An 18,167-nucleotide genomic window follows, 5' to 3' on the forward strand; every position below is an offset into this window, starting at 1 on the left:
GGCGGTTTCGCCAGTGAGCCGGGCTCACCAAACCCGAGCCACATTTTGAAATACAGCAAATAATACCCTTGTTCACACTGACTAGCGTCCGCGATACCCATGAAGCTCTATGGCGATCTCACAAAGCAAGTGTCCGTGCCATCCTGCCTGTGGATGGGACTGAGTGTGGTTCTACGAGTGCCACTTTGGTAGTTGACTTTTCTACATTTGCAACACCAACGTGGTGTTCGCCGTCTTCAATATTGTACTAACATTTTATTGCGCTTTCATTTCTTCGAAGTAGATCTTCGTGGGCCTGGTAGCCCTTTGTTAATTATACTTGTTAATTACCTTCATCCATTGCTGGTCATTTTCGCGCGCCGGCGATAAAGTCGACCGCACATTCTTAGGCTTAGGACAACGGTCGTGAGAGAACCACTTGTCGCAAAAGTTTTAGTGAGAGGTTCGTCGCTAGAAGAGAGGCCATATCGCGATAATCGCCGTCATGGCATCTCCGGGGCCGATGGTTGAGATATCAAATCCAAAGAGGAGCCTACCGGCAACACCAAAACCGCCTGTTAATTATCGGAAGACGCTTCCGCCTCTACCGCCGCCGTCGCCATTACCCCTACCCTTGTATAATAGTGAGAAGACCGAGGGGTCGAATACTAATCGAGCATCAACAATTTCGAGTACGCTGGAATCATTGTTGTCGGTTCTAGGAGGGAATAGGAGCGATGGAAGGTTATCGTTGGGCATACCGTCGATGGGGCAGCGCCCTCCGAGGCCGATAACAAAGGATTTCAGACCAGAGACTGCAGCCACTGCGCTAACTACAGAAACTGCGATGTCATATTCGACTACGGGATCGAAACGGACTATTAAGTACGGCACGGGAAAACTTGCGAACGTCGAACTGTCTCCGCAGCCCAGCGAGGATCCCGATGATCCTTTGAATTGGCCGTTATGGAAGAAGCATCTAAATCTAGGAGCGTTACTTTCTATGGTCGCACTGGTGGGGGCGATGAAGACGGCGTATATCAGCGTAAACAGTGTTATTACAGTGGAGGAAGGGGTCTCATATACGGCAGCGGTAGCCTTAACCGCCGTTCCATTAATGATGGCTGCGACAACGGGGCTAGCTTCTTTAATAGTGTCGAGGATATGGGGTAAAAGGCCGGTATACCTTATTTCAATGGTAATGATATTTATAGGGACTGCTTGGAACACAAGAGTAAGGGGGGATTTGGCGCAAAACATGGCGGCGAGAATATTCCAGGGATTGGGTTGGGGTGCCTTCGATACTCTGGTCCTAGGATCGATATACGATACATATTTTGTTAGTACAACCCCCTTGTTATTTTCTTTAAATTTTATGTGCTAATTCGCCTGTTCAGGAGCATGAGAGGCAATCTAAGATTATCCTTTATCATGCTATCTCAGTTGCAACTATGTTGGGCTCCCCGCTCCTTGGAGGCGTTGCTTCAGCTGGTCCTAGGGGATTTGAGTTACAGTTCGAGATTATGAGCGCCTTCTTAACGCTCTCCATCTTATTACTTGTGCTGGGCGCTCCAGAGACGGCGTACAGCCGTGCCACATTCGATGTCGAGGTACCAACTCTTGAACGTTCCCAGTCGCTCTGGCCGAATATAACATATACAAAGGAGGCTGCCATGCAGTACATTACTGATATGAAGCCTTGGTCATACAAGGCGAATGAAATTAACCGCGCACTAATATTGCAAGCCCCCCGAGCCATAATTGCGCCGACGAACGCACTCCTTTTTACCGTGACCCTTCTGCCATATGCTGGTTACTGGAGCCTACTACACTCACTTTCGATGCTGTTTTCCCCACTTCCTTTCATGTTATCTTCGGCATCTATTGGCTCCTTGATGGCAGCCCCCTTTCTCCTTGCTACACCTGTAGCTGTTGCGCTTGCTTTTCCTTCATTTCTCAAACGCTTTTCGCGAATCATCCATCTCACGACGCTTGCTCTCGGTACCACTTTTGCTTCAATTGGGATGTTAGGATTTGGCCTCTACCTCTCTGCATCAATGGAAATGCCTGCAGATAACTCAACAATGCCCTTCAACACGCCGTGGAGCTTTGGGTTAGATCGGGTCAGTCTCCCGGTAGTCTCATTCCTTCTTGGACTTTTGGCAGCTGGGTCTCTAGCTCTGGATAGCACATTCTGGCCCGTCATCCAGCGATCTACAGCTTTCACTTCGGCGAACCTTACAGTCTGCCTGCGCAACACAGCGGATATGCATGGTGGTCTTACATGCTTCCGGAATATTGTCGCAGGTGCCCTTATCCTAGGCCTCCCTAATTCTGTTCTTTCGTGGGATGACCTCAAGGCAGCTACATTGGGTCTGGGAATCGCGCAAATTATCCTAACGATAGCAATATGCGGCGTGTATTGGTACTGGGATGAAAATGTGAGACGGCTCGACGGCCGGATAATGGGTTTAATTGATTTATCCTTGTTGAAGGAAACGGCTAGCATTTTCGAAACGGATTAAGAGGTAGCTTAATAATTTGAAGTAGGAAACAGCCCTTGAAGTTTTAATATACCTACCTATTGTTCAGGGTTAAGATATTCGCAGTAATGAACTCAGCGTGCAGCGACAAATACTCGGAGTGATGAACAAAGTGCAATCTATAATATAAACTTGTACCCTTGGTCCCTAATATCACTAGAACCGGGGCAAGTCACTGTATATAGTCGGAAAATAGCGGCAGTCATCTATTGCCTATCAACCTACGTAGATTCTACAATAACATCTTATAGGTAAGTATAGAGGAGGCTAACCGAGATGTACCGACTGACTTGATTACATTGGGCTCTCTTCATTATGAACATAGCGTGGGGCATTAGTAGTATACTCGAGCTTATCCCTGAGGAGGTACTTATCTAAGTGACTCATGTAACTAGGGCAGAGCTATTTTGCACTAAATTTGGACATCGTGTAGCAGGATACCTACATCGGACTTGACTCCTTGTTCAGTTGAACTGAGACATTATCTTTGAATTATAGTTAACTATAATATATCATATGTTATCTTATAGAGTCTTCATATATTAGATAACTGCACCATGGCCCAACACGATATAGATGCTACGGATATCATCTCGAGACGATCTATAACCTCTCTCATTAGCGTGCACTCGGCACCCGTTCGGGACGGACTTCCAGACCCACCGATGAAGTTGGGCCAGGATATTATAATTGAGATCCCGCCTACATCTGCTGCGGACGACGAGGCTTTCGTGGCAGCTCTCGTGGAAATTATCAACGCCGCATACACAGAAACAGAGGGTGATATTTTTAAACCCGGCTACCTACGAACATCGGGGCAAGACATAGCAACTCTCTTGCGATCCAGCGAACTAGCAGTTGCGTCACAACATACATCGTCTGGTGGTCGTATTCCTCTAGGCTGTATTTCTATTCAGAAACTGGGTGAAACTCGCGCCGAACTCGGTCTATTTGCAGTTGTAGCCGAGCTACGTGGTAACGGACTTGGTCGGGACCTGCTTGAATTTGCTGAGCAGCATTGCCTTAGCGAGCTGGGGGATTCTGGGGCTGTTGTCACTCAACTTAACGTCCTATTTCCGAAACATTTCGAGCACCCATTCAAAATTCGCCTGCAGAAATGGTACATGAAGCTGGGCTATCAGATCGTAAGGCATCGAGACTTTTTACTTGATTACCCGCAGTTGGCACCGCTACTTACAGGGCCCACTGAATACCGTATGCTTGAAAAGAAGTTAGTTTAGATAACAGATAGAAATAAGAAATATACTATGAAGTATCTACTTGTTGAATATCTATTTAGAAAATCCGAATATTAGCGAGAAGCAAAAAATAGATACACTAGGATATTCTTGAAATAATCTAATTCTATCATCCCGTACGGATTATTCTCTTATTTACAATTTAATATTACCTCTATGTCTCTTGAAATGCTCGTGACTCTTTACGAAAGTCGTCGAGCATAAGCACTATGGCTTGGATCATTCCATGACGAACAAACTTAACATCCGGCGAGGCGATTTTCGGAGGAAATACCGGGAAAACAATTTGTTTAATAAGTTATTAAATTAACAGTCGATTAACCAGTTGCATCTAGTATATTATGAAGCCATTTTAGGATGGTATTTACGTCGAACTAAAATTGTGCCATTAGGCGTTGACCTAGTGGAAGATGTATTTGAAGACGATTCGGTAGTCTGTAGGAGGTTGCCTGGACTGTTTCAGGTATAGGGGTTATAATTGCCTCCTATATATTTACGTATATATCTAGAGTGCGAATTCTTAAGAGGAGGTTTAGGTTCGGGGTTTGTATTGGTTTAAAGCTTTCAATGACCTCTCTCCACCTAATCTGAATTTTTCACGTCAAGAATCTGCAAGAATCATGCTGGCCAGCTGCTCAGCCATGGCATACAGCGTAGCTTGTGGATGTCCGCCCAGGGGTACTGGAATAATGCTTGCGTCGACAAGCCTAAGTCCCGTGACGCCTAAGACTTTGCCTTACCCATAGCCGCAGTACCGCCAGAATGTTGGTGTTGCTCTCCAATCTGCTGGAGTCTTTCCAATATCTTTTCATCACTTGTATCAACAGTAATCGGTGTTAATTCTTCCAGGCCTTCTTTAACAGATGGCGATTCACCCTCGACGATAGGCTTCAAGTTTTCAGTTGCCGTTAGGACCTTTATAGTTGTACGGACAGCATGAATAAGAGCATCGCGATCTAGTTGGGTCGAGAGATAATTTGGTCGCACGGACGGGAGGTCCTTTGGCGAATTAGACCGAATTGTAACCTTACCGCGGGATGTGGGAAGAAGCAGCATTGTTGAAGTTGAAATGTGGCTGCCATCAATGGGAATACCAGGAATTCCTGGTTTAACATAAGCTGTAAGGACCTCGTAGACATTTCTCTTCTATGAAAAGGTGAGCATGGACCGCATCACCAATGGACATACCTAACGATATAACCCCCCCAGACTAAGTTCGCCGTCCATGTCCTTACTTCCATTGGCTTCGGACTTGTGAAAGCATCCATCCTCGTCTTCTACGATGGAATCTTTCATAATGTTCGCCCTTTCCGATTGGCTGCCTATGTCATGCTTGGACTTCTCGGCGCATGGTCTATTTTCTTCTCCTTAGCTAATCTATTCATGTTAGTAATGCCGAGCGTTCTTTTCTCTCCTTTTAGCCTGTCTTTGGAGCCAAGGTTCTCGAATAAAGATGAACGAGGAGTCGGTGCTCATGAGACATGCTTGACATTATTAAACTCATTTCTTAGAAAAGTAATTACTTACTCTTGTTATAGCTGTTATCCTGTTACAACGTTGATAGAACCATACTATAACAATAAATGTGTTGATGAAGCAGCTGTATTTCTTTCCACCCTCGTCACCGATCTTATATTTGATATTCTCATCCTAGCTATGCCAATTCCTATTACCTTAACGATGATATATGCATGTACCTACCTTAGATATCCATGAGAACATATTGTAACGTGCGATCACCAAAACACCTCTATAACTAGACTACACATCGCCTGTCTTCTTCTGGGGTAACATTGAATTATCTATTGCTATATTATCAGCTTATCTTCCAATATTGAAACCAGTATTAGTTTATTTATCCCCTCCCGGCCCAGCGAAGGCGCAAAAACATCATCAACTACTTGGATCGTTTAGGTTTTTGGTAGGTTGTTTATATAATATGAGGCGATGTGTACTTTAGTCGTAATATATCATGTCTTAATCACAGGGACTGGACTGAGCCACGACAGTGGTATGCTACCTAACGGGGCCGTGACAGTCCGTTAAGACATGCATTGTTAGCAATAGCTATCGCTCGGACCCCACGATACTCGTGCTAACGATATAGCCCGCACTATTGATTTAACAGTTAAGAAACCCCAGGCTTTAGAGAAATTAAACGGCCCAGCAGTATACAATCCTAGCCCAAAAGTACCCGTCGACCGGGTTTGGAAAATCTGGCAAGCAAAGGAGCTTGCAAAAGCCCTTGAAGAGGAATTTTGTACCCTTGAATTCTTGCAGTTCAGCCCCCTGTACCATGTTAGCGATCGTTTCTGGTCAGATTAAAACATGCAGATCACGCGGTACTTGATATTCTCCTTGTGTCTTAAGATAGAGTGGAGCTTAGCGGCCCTTCAGCGCTCGTCCCTCTCAGCTACATTGTTCACTTCTACATAAGAGATCCGGCGTACACCCCGCACAGTTGACTATATGCGGTACATGTAGTATAAATACCCGTCGAATTGTTTGGGTACGTGATGTAAGTGACTCTACGGAACGTTTAGAAGTAGGGAGGTAATGTAGCGGAGGTTCCCTTACAGTATGTACAACCAACCGTCCTGTGTAAGATAGGATGGAACAATAAATATCATCCGATCATAACCTACTACAACATAGTATACCTTTGAGAACGTCCCGAGAGTATGTATATTCAGGCTTATTTATGTCTGATATACTATATAGACGAAGTCGAAGATGGCAAAATATTAATTCTCACACTTCTTAAAACAATACTCCAGTCTATCTAGAGGCCGATCATACTAATCGTGGGCGTCTCTGGGGTTATTGAAACAACTGACCTAAGACGTGGCAGCGGCGACGATAAAACAAATATTAGGGTGAAAGAGAAGGTTGAAGACATGTGAAACTTTGCGTCGACCAGTGCGAAAGCATATGAAATTGTTGATCTCGAATTTTGAAGATGTCGAGCCTCGCACAAGCCATTGCCATAGGCTACTACACATATTTTCTCCATAAAAAGCGTCTATTATCTGTACGAAGTAAGACTTGAATGGGTAGAATGGCGTCAAAGTCAGATACCCCGTACCAACCACTAGAGTGGAGATCACAAGGTTTACTTACTACATAGTATCTATATCCTGGCCTGTCTGGCAAGGGTGTACGTATGAATATGATAACAATAAAGCGTTATTATGCTCGAACCCTGGAAATTGACAAGATATTGAAAAATAGGTGGGTAATTAAAACCGATAATACGATCTAGTTAGTGGTCTGTCTAGGTAAGTTGACTTGATAAAAAAAAGAGATAGATAAAAAAAAAGCCTGCCCCCACACCGGATTGAACGATGGACCTCTCCATTTCGATGTACGCTAGATTATGCAGAATATAATCAATCACATGATACGAGTGGAACGCTCTACCACTGAGCTATAGGGGCGTGATATTGTTAAAACTTTATCAAATAATCCATCTTATATTTTGGGGTGGGGTGAAGGGAGTGAATACCCGCCAAAACCTTTCTAATTAGCATAGCTGTAGTGCGTTTTCCCCCACTAACTTTAGCTGCTTAGTACCTAAAAAAAACCCCCTCCAAAGTTCGGGGTCCAATGGAACGTCTATATCGCAATTCAATTCTACGTAAATATAGCTTTGACATGTGGGGAGTATCCGACAAGACTAGATTATCACGAAAATAGACTAGACATCGTACGATTCCGTCAAAGCAACCATGGTCAAGAAATAGGATATAAATATTAGAAAGCTGATTAAAGATCGTCAATCGTGTACTCCTATATACCAAGCGGTACGTGCGTAGAGGCTAAGTAATAGGAAATTGACATTATTGACACTAGCAAGTGGAGTGTCTCGCGCTTTCTTCGCAGATCGCTATCATCTCCGGGATTTCAACTCCTGCCGGCATGGGGTCATCGGGGGCAGTCGCGGATTCAGCTTCGCGGCTTCTCATCTCGTGCCGGTTACTAGATCTAGTTAGTGCCGCAAAGTACGTACCTTCGATATAGATTCAGGTACGCATTATGATCTAAGTAAACCTTTGCTAACATTCTACTGGCATTATAGGAGAGACTTCATGTATAAAAACCACCTCCCCGACTTATTTTTCGACTTCCCCTTAATGACTCATTACCAAACCCTCAAGATATAGCCTTTATCTGGTTCTTATCAACACTGAACAGTGCATAACTACCTCCTAACCTAGTGGCCTTGGAACGGCCTGTAATCCCTACGTATATTATACACCTCGCCAACTATAGTTCGCTTCGGGACACCATCGCAGCCAAGGTAAATCACATCGAAGTCCATCATTAAAAACCCGTCATGACTTCAGACGTCACCCCACCATCCGGCGTCCGCGTAGTCGTCACGGCCCACGATGAGGAGGGAACCTCCATCGTCCACTCGGACCAAATACACGAACCCTTCATGCCTTTCGGGCTCGGAGGAAGTTCCTTCTCGATCTTTGACACTCGTTCTTCGGTGCCTATAAATAATAAGGGAGAACCGCAGTACCTCCAGAACACGATTCCCCGTCCCGAGCCGGCGGGTGTCACATTCTGCATAGCCAATTTGGCGCCCCACCACAGCTCACCGATGCACCGCACGCTAAGTTTAGACTACTGCGCCGTACTGTCGGGTGAGATTGTGCTTGAGCTGGACGGTGGTGAGGAGAGGACCATTAAGACGGGCGAGGTGGTTGTGCAGCAGGGTGCCAACCACGTGTGGCATAACCGCACGGATGAAGTCTGTAGAATTGTATTCGTCATGGTGGGGGCGGAAAAGATTAAACTTTCGAACGGACAGGAGTTGAGGGAGACCCCGATCGGAAATAGTTCTAATTCTTGCTTAGATTCCCTAGAGGAGCGGGTTTATGCTTGATTGGTTTTAGGGGGCCTATGGTATGAATAGAAGTTAGAACTCCAGGGTATTCGGACGGGGGTTTGGGTATATTATATTCAGTTAGAATGCTTTCCATGCATATACGAAGGTTGGGGCCAAAAGTTTCGCACATTTAAGCTTGGTAAGCCACGTGCGAATTAAAAAAAGACTGCACGGTTTTATTTAAGCTATAGTGGCTGATATCGCTATAAATATAGCGGTAAGCCACCTAGATTTAGTGGATAGGCCACTATTTGATTTTTAGCTTAGCGTGTGGCTAATACAGTATTGATAATTCAAAGAACATATAAAATACGGTGCCAAGATTTGGACATGTGCGGAACTTTTGGCCCCAACCTTCGTAGTTATTGGAAATATAACCCTTGCTCTTACCCCTTTTTAGTGTGCCCCTGAATGCCACCGACCGTATTAACCGACCTGGTATTCAAGTCATAATGCTTAGAGAACCAAGATGTGACTTCATTCCGGTGTACTGTCAAACACTATCTGCCCCTTATGCATTTACTCTAGCGTCGTCGCAAATTCTTTCCCCTTGATGGCTTTGATAGGCCAGAGTAGAAGGTATCCCCCTATTCCCCGGCAACGCGGATATTCGTTCCACTTTATTAATCATTATGTAAGCGTCCTAAGCTGTCGATATCGCCAAAGCTTTGAGGCACAGTTGAAAGAACTTCATCAGCCCGTATCGTTTCGGTGAATTTCCCAACCAAGAATTGTAGAGCCTCGTTTGCTACATTATCTGGGCTGAGGGATTCCACCACGGCCTCTAGGCACTTCAGGATCTGCTGATGAACAATTATTCGCGCTGCACGATGATAATTCCACTCATAGGCAATCCGGAGATCGGGGTGGAGTTGAACAGTGCTGGTCAGGGATTGTATGGAAGGATAGAAAGGGGGCAGGTCGGATACGTTTAAGATCTTACAGGGCCATTCGGGCTTCTGCCGGCAACTAACCACCTCGTTATCAAGCTTCATTAACTCGTATACCATGTCTAAGATCTCAGATATCGACGAGCTACCGCCAGCTAGGGTATTCTGCAACATCCTCGCCCGCTCGCATGTCTTGCTAATGCAAAGAGAGTCTTTCTCTAGGCGAATGAAAGACATTTTGTCGTTCAACTGGCTAATCCAATGGTCCGACTCATCGAGTGGTTTCATGTTGAAAGCCAGCTGCTGCTTTTGCTGCGACTCGTAAATATCACATTGCTTCGCTGGGGGGGAGGGGGGAGAGGGGGTAAACTAACAATTCTGTGGTGAGCAAGCCTGAGTAGACTCCAGCCTCGAGGGCTATAAATCTAGTCCGATCCTCGCAGTCTTAGGATCTGTGCCACTATAATAACTAGAGTTAATAATTGTTTCTGATGAGGGGTTGGGCAGGTCTCAGGATTAAGGGTAGTTTAGTAGGGAAACCTTGGCACATTAAAAGGCGCTGAAAGGGGGGGTGCAGGGGACTCTTAATTCTACCTACTTTCCTGAGCATGAGCTCCCCTCATTGCGGGATCATCAATGAAGAAGGTCTAAGGACTTAGCATATGTACATGAGGATTAAATAACGCTCATACCTACCTCAAAGATATCTAACATAACTACGACCATAAGATCGTAGTCATCGGAGATCTTTCCCACTGCTTTTAACGATTTGCCTAGTGCCAAAAGCGACAACTCGTAGCAATGGAATACTTTGGCTTCTAGGGCGTCTCTATTTCCAGTCTTCGACAAATCAGCGAACGCTACAGCCTAAGCGGCCTAACTAAGAGCGAAGCGACCTTCCACCTTTACTTCTGTAAATAGACATGGAAGTTGTTCAAGAAATCTGGGTGATGATGTCTCGTTGCCCGGATATAAGATATATTTATCCATACACTGATTGACAGCATCATCTTCGGGGGTAGGTCAAATGATCCGAGATTGCATTCGTCCACGGAAATCGCTCCGGTAACTTCAATCCAACAGCTTCTTCCATCGTGAGCTTAGAAGAATCGCTAAATGTTGTAGACAATTTGCTCCGATATGACCCGTCGCGGTAGATCGGCTCCTCCATCTTGAACTCCGCGGGGTTATCGTAGCGGACAATATTGTTATAGCATTAACATGCTCGACGACCTTTTTTGTCTCGTGACGAGATATTATGCTTGCTTCATCGCGATATCTTTCGCATGCCTCATTGCGGTTTACGCAACGCCGACAAGCGGGACGTCCTTCGTCGCATTTGACTCGTCGTTGGCGGCATTTCAAGCACCCACGACTAAGACGAGACATTAAACATTTTGCAGATGGAATTATAAGATAGTTCTATTAGTCATGATTTGTTGATGTGTTATATGTTTAGCGTAAAGGTCCTTTTTTTGGTTTTGTTTTGTGTAGCAGTGAATAACCCTCATAACGGTGATATCAACTTGTCAGCATTCTTGTATTCGAGTACCGGAATAGGGGTCACTCACGTGACAACCTAAGATAGCATCAAATCGTCTTCCTATTCCGCTGACTTAGGCAACCGTGATAGTTTCTTTCTACTATTCTATAGCTAAAGCTCTGCTAAATACAAGCGTATCTTGAAATTCAAAAGAACTTACGAAATACCACAAGATGCTACTAAGCTATACCACCAATATACCCAACCACTAATGTGATCAATACATTATTTAATATTAGCATAGGTATCACTTTATTCTTGCAGATATACAACACCTAAAAATAGGAGGTACCCCTTTGTCTCTCTCAGGATATACAATAGTTACTGTCAGCGCCAGGTCTTATCAGGTTACGTGTTACAAATGTCACGTCCAACCACATGGCCATACGGCCAGCCACACCGTCAGCCCCAGGGTGTAATTCCAGTATCGGGTACCAGGCTTTCTTTTCCTCAGTAAACTCGAGGCAACGGGCAGGCGAATTATAAAGACGTCGCTGTTCAACAAACTGGAACTTGTAATATTACTTAGACGCGCACGGTAGACTATCTTGATTCAAGTTAGTATCACTTGTAAATGAGAGTGACAAATTAAGAGACAGCTTCACATCAGAGCCTAAGTTCAATCATAGATCGGAGTAAATAAACGATGCTTCCGATGCTTGTGCAGATGTCACGGCAAATGCAGCGAATAGTAAAACTGCCAGTACCAATACAACCATTCGCGGTACGGACAGTAATCCTCCCCGCGTTCGACCCGTGCAAATAAAGCTTAAATCTTACAGAACGCGTGTGAAATACTTTATCGCGTCACCATGATCGGTCAGATAATAGCTACTCCAAAGTTCATAGCAGATTGAGAAAGTCTTTTTGGTTGCACTCTCGTGTATAAATTACTCCTATTCCTACCTATACTGCAAAGTTCACCACATGAACGAGTGAAAAGAAATGAACGACGACTCTAGGGATCATCTGCTTCGGATTTCTGTCCGTCATCAGCAGTCCATAATTAAGCATCTTCTCGATATTCAACAAAAAAATGAACAACGAAATGAAGCTTCTGCCAAGTTTCTTAGTAATCTTGAGTGCTTCTGTGTTAACTATGGCAACTCTGGGAAGGTTAGTCTTGATAGGTGTTGGATTGATGTCGCAGAAGAGCAAAACTATGTCGCCTTATCATACACCTGGAGCCCTTCAGAGTACGAGAAGAGCGCGAAAGGCCGCTATTTAGTACAGGATAGGAAACAGAAGAATCATTACGGATCTCCTGTACGAAACTGTGTTTTAGACCGCACTACGAAGTACATGAAGCATATGGGCGTACAGTTACTCTGGATCGACCGGCATAGTATCCCACAACAGACTTATAAAAAGGATCTGTATGACAAGAAGGTCGCAGCTCTCCGATCTATGGATTGGGTTTATAAGAAAAGCCGGTACCCCGTAGCATTGCTAGGTCGGCCGATAGACAAAGAGTGCGAACTGGAACTTCTCTGTCAGATCCTCACAGGAAAGTTCGCCAAAGGGGTCAGGCGAGGGGTTAGCTCGGATCAGGGGGAAAGAGATGCATTGATTTTACTATATCAAATTACAAGCGACCTTTGGTGGCAGCGGGCTTGGACATTTCAAGAGAATTATAAAGGGGGCAAAGAAATGACTTTGCTCATTTCGCATCCACCATTGTTAGAAGAGCTGAAGAGGAAATGCAGGGTTTTTGGGAGCGTCCTAGGTGAGCTCTGCATTAAATCAACTTGCCTGTTTGAAAATGCAACCGGCCTCTGCCTAGGATTGAAGAGTAGAGGAGATATGACGCCCGGGGTGGAGGAGATGATAGAATGCATCTTAAGCAAAGCCGGAAGATATAAGGAGTTACTACCGAAATCGAACCCAATGGATCCAGCCATAATTGCCGATATCGAAAAGCGAGGCGTCAAAGAACCGTGGGATCGTCTTTCGATCGTCGCTAATTGTTGCGATTATCCAGTTCGCCTGAACGAGCGATATTTACAACAGAGCGGCTGTAGCCTCAGCTTATCGATGTTAGCCATGTGTCTTCTAAACGGACTGATTCTTTATAACGGGTTCTCGAAAAATAAATCAGTATCTAACATGTGTTTTTCTGAGTTCCTCGAGATGCAATGCTTCAACAAGTTCTGTTCTCCACCGGGTGCACTTAGCCTAACATTTAACAAAGGTTGCCGGTTCATCAATGTTGAACTTAACGAAACTGGGATCGGAACGGAAGGTCATATATGGGAGCTGAGTCCAGTTCTCGACATGGAATTTGATCATTGGCCATCCTGGGTAGACAAGCCGAGAAAAGATTTGGCGTTACCGGCGCAGAAGGTGCTCACTCAGCTTTCTCATATGTTAAGATGGCTCCGCCAAGAACAGCTTGCCGATGATATTGAAGCCTACCTACGCGAGAAACATGTTGGAAGCGATTCTTACCAATTTGTGGGAGAGTATATGCTCATGATGGCAGAGGCGGTAGCTGGCGCGATTGAGGAGGGAAAGGCATTAAGACTTGGAAGACTCTGGAATCCCGAGGGACATACTACCCCGTATACGGCAATCTTCATCTGGGAGGGCGCATATAAGAAGGGCTCCGATAACAGGCCGGCATTCGCATTCACTGCTTCGCAACCTAAGGAAATTGGCACAGATGGATACTATGTCAATGATACAGATCGCCACGTTTCTCTTGAGGTACATTTTGTAAAGAATCAAGGAAATAGTGACATTCCGTACCTATATACTAAGCGTTGGCTTCTTGGGCTGTGCTTTTTCCCGGGATGCCGTCGAGAGAAGGTCATTTTTCCGTGGCCGCAAGCTTTAAGGGATATTAGGCCTGATATGTAAGACCGGGAGACTAGGGATGGCTGGTTTGGTTCCGAAAGGGAAACCCTTCCTTATTTATGAGAACAGGAATGGAAGCGATGGAACGAAAGGGTCAACGATCGTCTAGGATTATAGTTAACTTTCTATAGCTTTATCCTTATACCGTGCATCTAAGAGCTTCCATCGGAGACTTCTAACTTCCTAGCCCTAATATATCTCAAGTTACGAGGCGTTCATTGCGGAGGTATCAATTGAGATGCCTTCTACATCTATGTGACGAACGTATACTTGGGTACGTTGGATATTTTGTAGCCGGTCCATCGCTAGTACTTCACATGTTAAGAATACAATGCTGTATGAATCGTTTGAAATTTATCCTACCCAGTTACTATTATTGATAATAAACAACTAGAAGTAGTCGTACGTTACTAGTATCTGAACCATGTACCCAGTAAGTAGCCAGCTAACTCGTTGCGTACACTATAGCTGCTTTTCTGACAGCCTAGTCAATGTATAACCCCCTTTCTCAATTTAAAATGGCAACTATGCCTTTGGTTAGGTAAGTACATAAATTACTTCCTCGTAGCAATATCCTTCACGACGTATATCTGCCCATAAAGATCTGTAACATTGACAAAAAATCTAATCGCACTCATCCATTTACCATTATTTCTGCCACTGCTTGACGAAATCTCATGATCCAACTGATCTAGCGCAACATTGAGACAACGCCTCTCGTATTCTGAAATGCTCATAAGCTGGGCCTTGGCCTCTTGTTCTGTTATGCCGCCATCGTCTACAGAGAACTCGGGAAAATTGAGCGAGTTCAAATTCGACTCATCAAGATCCCGGGCTAGAGAGCCGTAGTCGTTGTATATTCGGCATAGGCTAGCGAGGTGCCTGCACACGTCCTCGACAAGGTACGCTATCTTGGGCTTGCGGCCCGCAACGTCTCCGTGGGTAGCGAATAGCAGGCATTGGAAAAAGACGAAGGAGAAGGGGCACGAGGTATGATCTGCGGAAGTGTTATGTACCCAGTTGTAGAATGTCCGGCCTGGATTCTCGTATTTCTTGAAGTATCCTCGGGCTCCATTAATTATATCTTCCCCTTTCGCATCTCCTGCGCTGTCGCGATTCCCGTTGTAGGCCTTATGTGACGTTTTGTTACTAGGAACGGGAACGCTCATTGAACGCTTATTCGATTGATGAGCAAACTTATAATTATCTTCTGCGTGGTCTATATGAGCAAGAAGGAATGTTTCAAGTTCTCTAGCGAGTCGGGTCTGCATATCTCGAGTGCTCTTTACCACCGAGGGGTGCTGAAGTATATGGGCGATGTAGCGACTAAGTACCACTTTCATGTGGCTAAGGTCAAGGCTACTGCCATTCTCATGGCCATTGACTTTGGTATCATCCTTGTCATAGCGGCCTGGTAGGTTTGATTTCGATGTCCGTGGGGGAATGTTGCAATTCTTAGGAGCTTCACCCTGCTTATTTTTGTTAGGAGCGGTCTCGATAAATAATTTCCTTACTGTATCTCGCGCTGATGCGAAACCCTCTTTATATTGGTACTCATGCTCCAACATATTCTCCATATATTCGTCTACCTGATAATTCAGCATCGATAAGACCGTCATGTCGAAAAGCACCGCAAGACTGACACAGTCATCTTGTAGTGACATACATGCCGTCCAGGTGAGAGGAATAAATGTCAGATATTTATCTTTTCCCATCCCCGTCCGTGGAAATATGTCTAGACGGCGACATTGGAGGTCCGATAGAATATAACAGGCTTGCAACTGTGCAGCAAATAGAAGCTGAGCATCGGCTTGGCTGAATAGAGGCGTGCGACTAATCAAATTCCTTGCTTTGCTCATGTCTTGTAGTACTCTCTCAGAGACTTGGAATGGTGATGGTGTTGTAATGGTAGCTGGCGATGTCGCACAATTGACTGTCGCGGCAAGGCAGTAGACCTGCGACAGAATAGTTGAAGAGTATGTGACCTTCTCAGTCCATAAATATGCACCGTCTTTCCATTGGGCTCTGTGCGCAGTGAGAAATACCTTTCCCTGATTCATACTATCATATACCCGTTCTTGCAGTCCCGCCTCTCCCAAGAGGAGTTGTGCAAATGAAGATAGTGTCAAGATAGCGTAAGATGTGAGTTCACAGCTCTCTTCCCAATTTCCACGATTATTCTGCATTTTCAAGACAGTCATCAAGACTTGAAGTGAGATAGTGGGAATCTGCTCCTTGAGATGAGGTGCAGTTACTAGGAGGTGTTCACAAAAAGTCCTATTTTTCTGCATCTGCTTATATATAAGAACCACAGCCTTTGATAGAAGCATCATCCAGTATAGTTGATGTCGGTGCTGTTCTCCCAATGTCAGTTACACTGGATATAGAGAAGGACGAAGTTGAAGGAAATGAGGTCAAGGAATTCTTACCCATTTCTCCTTGACATCTCCAACGAAGATTGTTTGACATACGAAAGAGGCTGCTTTAGCAATCTGCGGTACATAAGGAAGGGGGTCATTTATGAGTAGTAGACAAGAAAGCACATTAATGTTAGTGCTTAAACTTGGGTTGCGTTCAGCCAGGTAGGTTTGGAAGTGATCGACAGTCTCAAAGGTGCCAATAAGAGCTTCGACGTAAGGCTCTCCTATTCGACCAAGATAGAATAGAGCTATTATAGATTTGGCCGTGTCATCTGCATCTGCGAGTGATCCAGGCGCTAAAGGCTAGGCGGTCAGTAGTACATCTTTTTGGGGAGTACATAATGAAAAGGAATTTTTGAAAAGAGAAAAAAGGATCACCAAAGCCAACAATGCCCTTCTGCATTTGTAAAGACGTCTCCAGGAACATTCCTATAGCTGAAGCTTCTGCTTCGCCGATAGGGATGTTCGACTCAGCAAGTGTCGTTATTGCCTTGTGTATGGTAGGTAAGTGTTGTGCTTCATACTACAAGATGATAACCTTGAAGCTTACCCAGGAGACCTCGAAAATCGAGCTGGGCCATGCCGATGGCACGCTTCCACATCCTCGACCACTCCCATTTAACAGGGCATCTCGGAGGTATGCCTCAGCTAAATCATCCCATTTCGAAGCATGAATTAGATAGGCAGCCGTAGAGGACGGAGAACCCATCATTGATCCGTTAGATTCGCGCCACTGGGAAATATTATTAAAATCGATATGACCAATTAATCCTTCTAGGGAGTGATATAGAGCTGATGGCCCCTTGTATACCAATGAAGCTGGCAGTCGAGATAATTTTATCTCTCGCAGAGTCTTCAGCTGCTCAAATTGTGGAACTTGTAATATGACTCCTTCTTTCTCAAGTAAACTCAGGTGAGTCGTAACAAGAACCTCGTAACCAACTTGATCGCAGGAGAACACATCCCACCCACGTATTAGCTCCGCAAGTGCCCCTTCTGCTCTGGATAATATTATTCGAAGGTCGGGAGCCTTCGGGTTACGGGATAAGTGTTTTCGGATAGCTAGTAATGATGCCGCAGTATTCAATATGCCGTCCAATACGGAGGCATAGCTTGGCCAGCTGCCATCTTCTAGCTGGTTCCTAAGAATATAATCAAAGCACTCAGGAAATAGCCATTCCTTGTCATCGCCTGGCTTCTGGACCATAGACAACCAAGCCGTATCATAGATAGATACGGACATAGTGCCAAAATTGCTGCTAGAGGCGCAATCTGATGCCAGCTTTTTTACAAGAGCCTGGCAGGCATCGATAACATTACTCCTAGTAGCCATCTTAGGTACTGTGTACAAATTATGTCGAAATTAGAATTTGATTTGATGTAGTAGCCGAGAAGTAATGAAGAACAAGACGTGAAGTAACATAATGGATAATTATGAAATCCATTAATTTACGATTGAAAATGACTTTATTTATTATATATCCATTGGTACTTCCCAGTTATGCTATGTAGTCTTTTTGGCACGTTGTAATATTCGGGTAGAGGAGCTTGGGGTACATTACATTGACTTATACGACACAGTCTTAATAACACCGTACGTGTGCTACCCACCATTCTTGATAATGATATCCTGTTATCTCCCTTTATTTATTGACTTGTCCTTTCGGGTTCCAGCCTTAAGAGGGAAGGGATTTCACTGAACCCCCCGGAACACCCCTTTACCGTAGCTCAGTCAAACAAGGCGGCTACATTCATATCTTGTTAAGAACATCTTGGTATT

At 44.7% G+C, this 18,167-nt stretch overlaps 5 protein-coding genes across 5 annotated transcripts; 3 read left to right on the forward strand and 2 right to left on the reverse strand.

Annotated features, from left to right (window-relative positions):
• Positions 1–826: 826 nt before the first annotated feature.
• On the forward strand, positions 827–2,504 carry GL218_03919 (uncharacterized protein; the record flags this gene model as incomplete). Its single annotated transcript, XM_033580500.1, has 2 exons — positions 827–1,318; positions 1,377–2,504. 2 exons carry the CDS (start codon positions 827–829, stop codon positions 2,502–2,504), a joined length of 1,620 nt encoding a protein of 539 aa, XP_033437382.1.
• Positions 2,505–3,079: 575 nt separating this feature from the next.
• On the forward strand, positions 3,080–3,763 carry GL218_03920 (uncharacterized protein; the record flags this gene model as incomplete). Its single annotated transcript, XM_033580501.1, has 1 exon — positions 3,080–3,763. The coding sequence occupies one exon, from the start codon at positions 3,080–3,082 to the stop codon at positions 3,761–3,763; it is 684 nt and encodes a 227-aa protein (XP_033436584.1).
• Positions 3,764–8,117: 4,354 nt separating this feature from the next.
• Positions 8,118–8,675, forward strand: GL218_03921 (putative cupin 2 domain-containing protein; the record flags this gene model as incomplete). Its single annotated transcript, XM_033580502.1, has 1 exon — positions 8,118–8,675. One exon carries the CDS (start codon positions 8,118–8,120, stop codon positions 8,673–8,675), a length of 558 nt encoding a protein of 185 aa, XP_033436585.1.
• A 1,964-nt stretch (positions 8,676–10,639) lies between these two features.
• On the reverse strand, positions 10,640–10,957 carry GL218_03922 (uncharacterized protein; the record flags this gene model as incomplete). Its single annotated transcript, XM_033580503.1, has 1 exon — positions 10,640–10,957. One exon carries the CDS (start codon positions 10,955–10,957, stop codon positions 10,640–10,642), a length of 318 nt encoding a protein of 105 aa, XP_033436582.1.
• Positions 10,958–14,521: 3,564 nt separating this feature from the next.
• Positions 14,522–15,586, reverse strand: GL218_03923 (Copalyl diphosphate synthase; the record flags this gene model as incomplete). The annotated part of the gene is made up of 1 exon (XM_033580504.1): positions 14,522–15,586. The coding sequence occupies one exon, from the start codon at positions 15,584–15,586 to the stop codon at positions 14,522–14,524; it is 1,065 nt and encodes a 354-aa protein (XP_033436583.1).
• Positions 15,587–18,167: the final 2,581 nt, after the last annotated feature.

The sequence above is a fragment of the Daldinia childiae genome, assembly GCF_008694065.1.
Source record: "Daldinia childiae strain JS-1345 chromosome Unknown Scaffold3, whole genome shotgun sequence".
NCBI lineage: Eukaryota > Fungi > Ascomycota > Sordariomycetes > Xylariales > Hypoxylaceae > Daldinia > Daldinia childiae.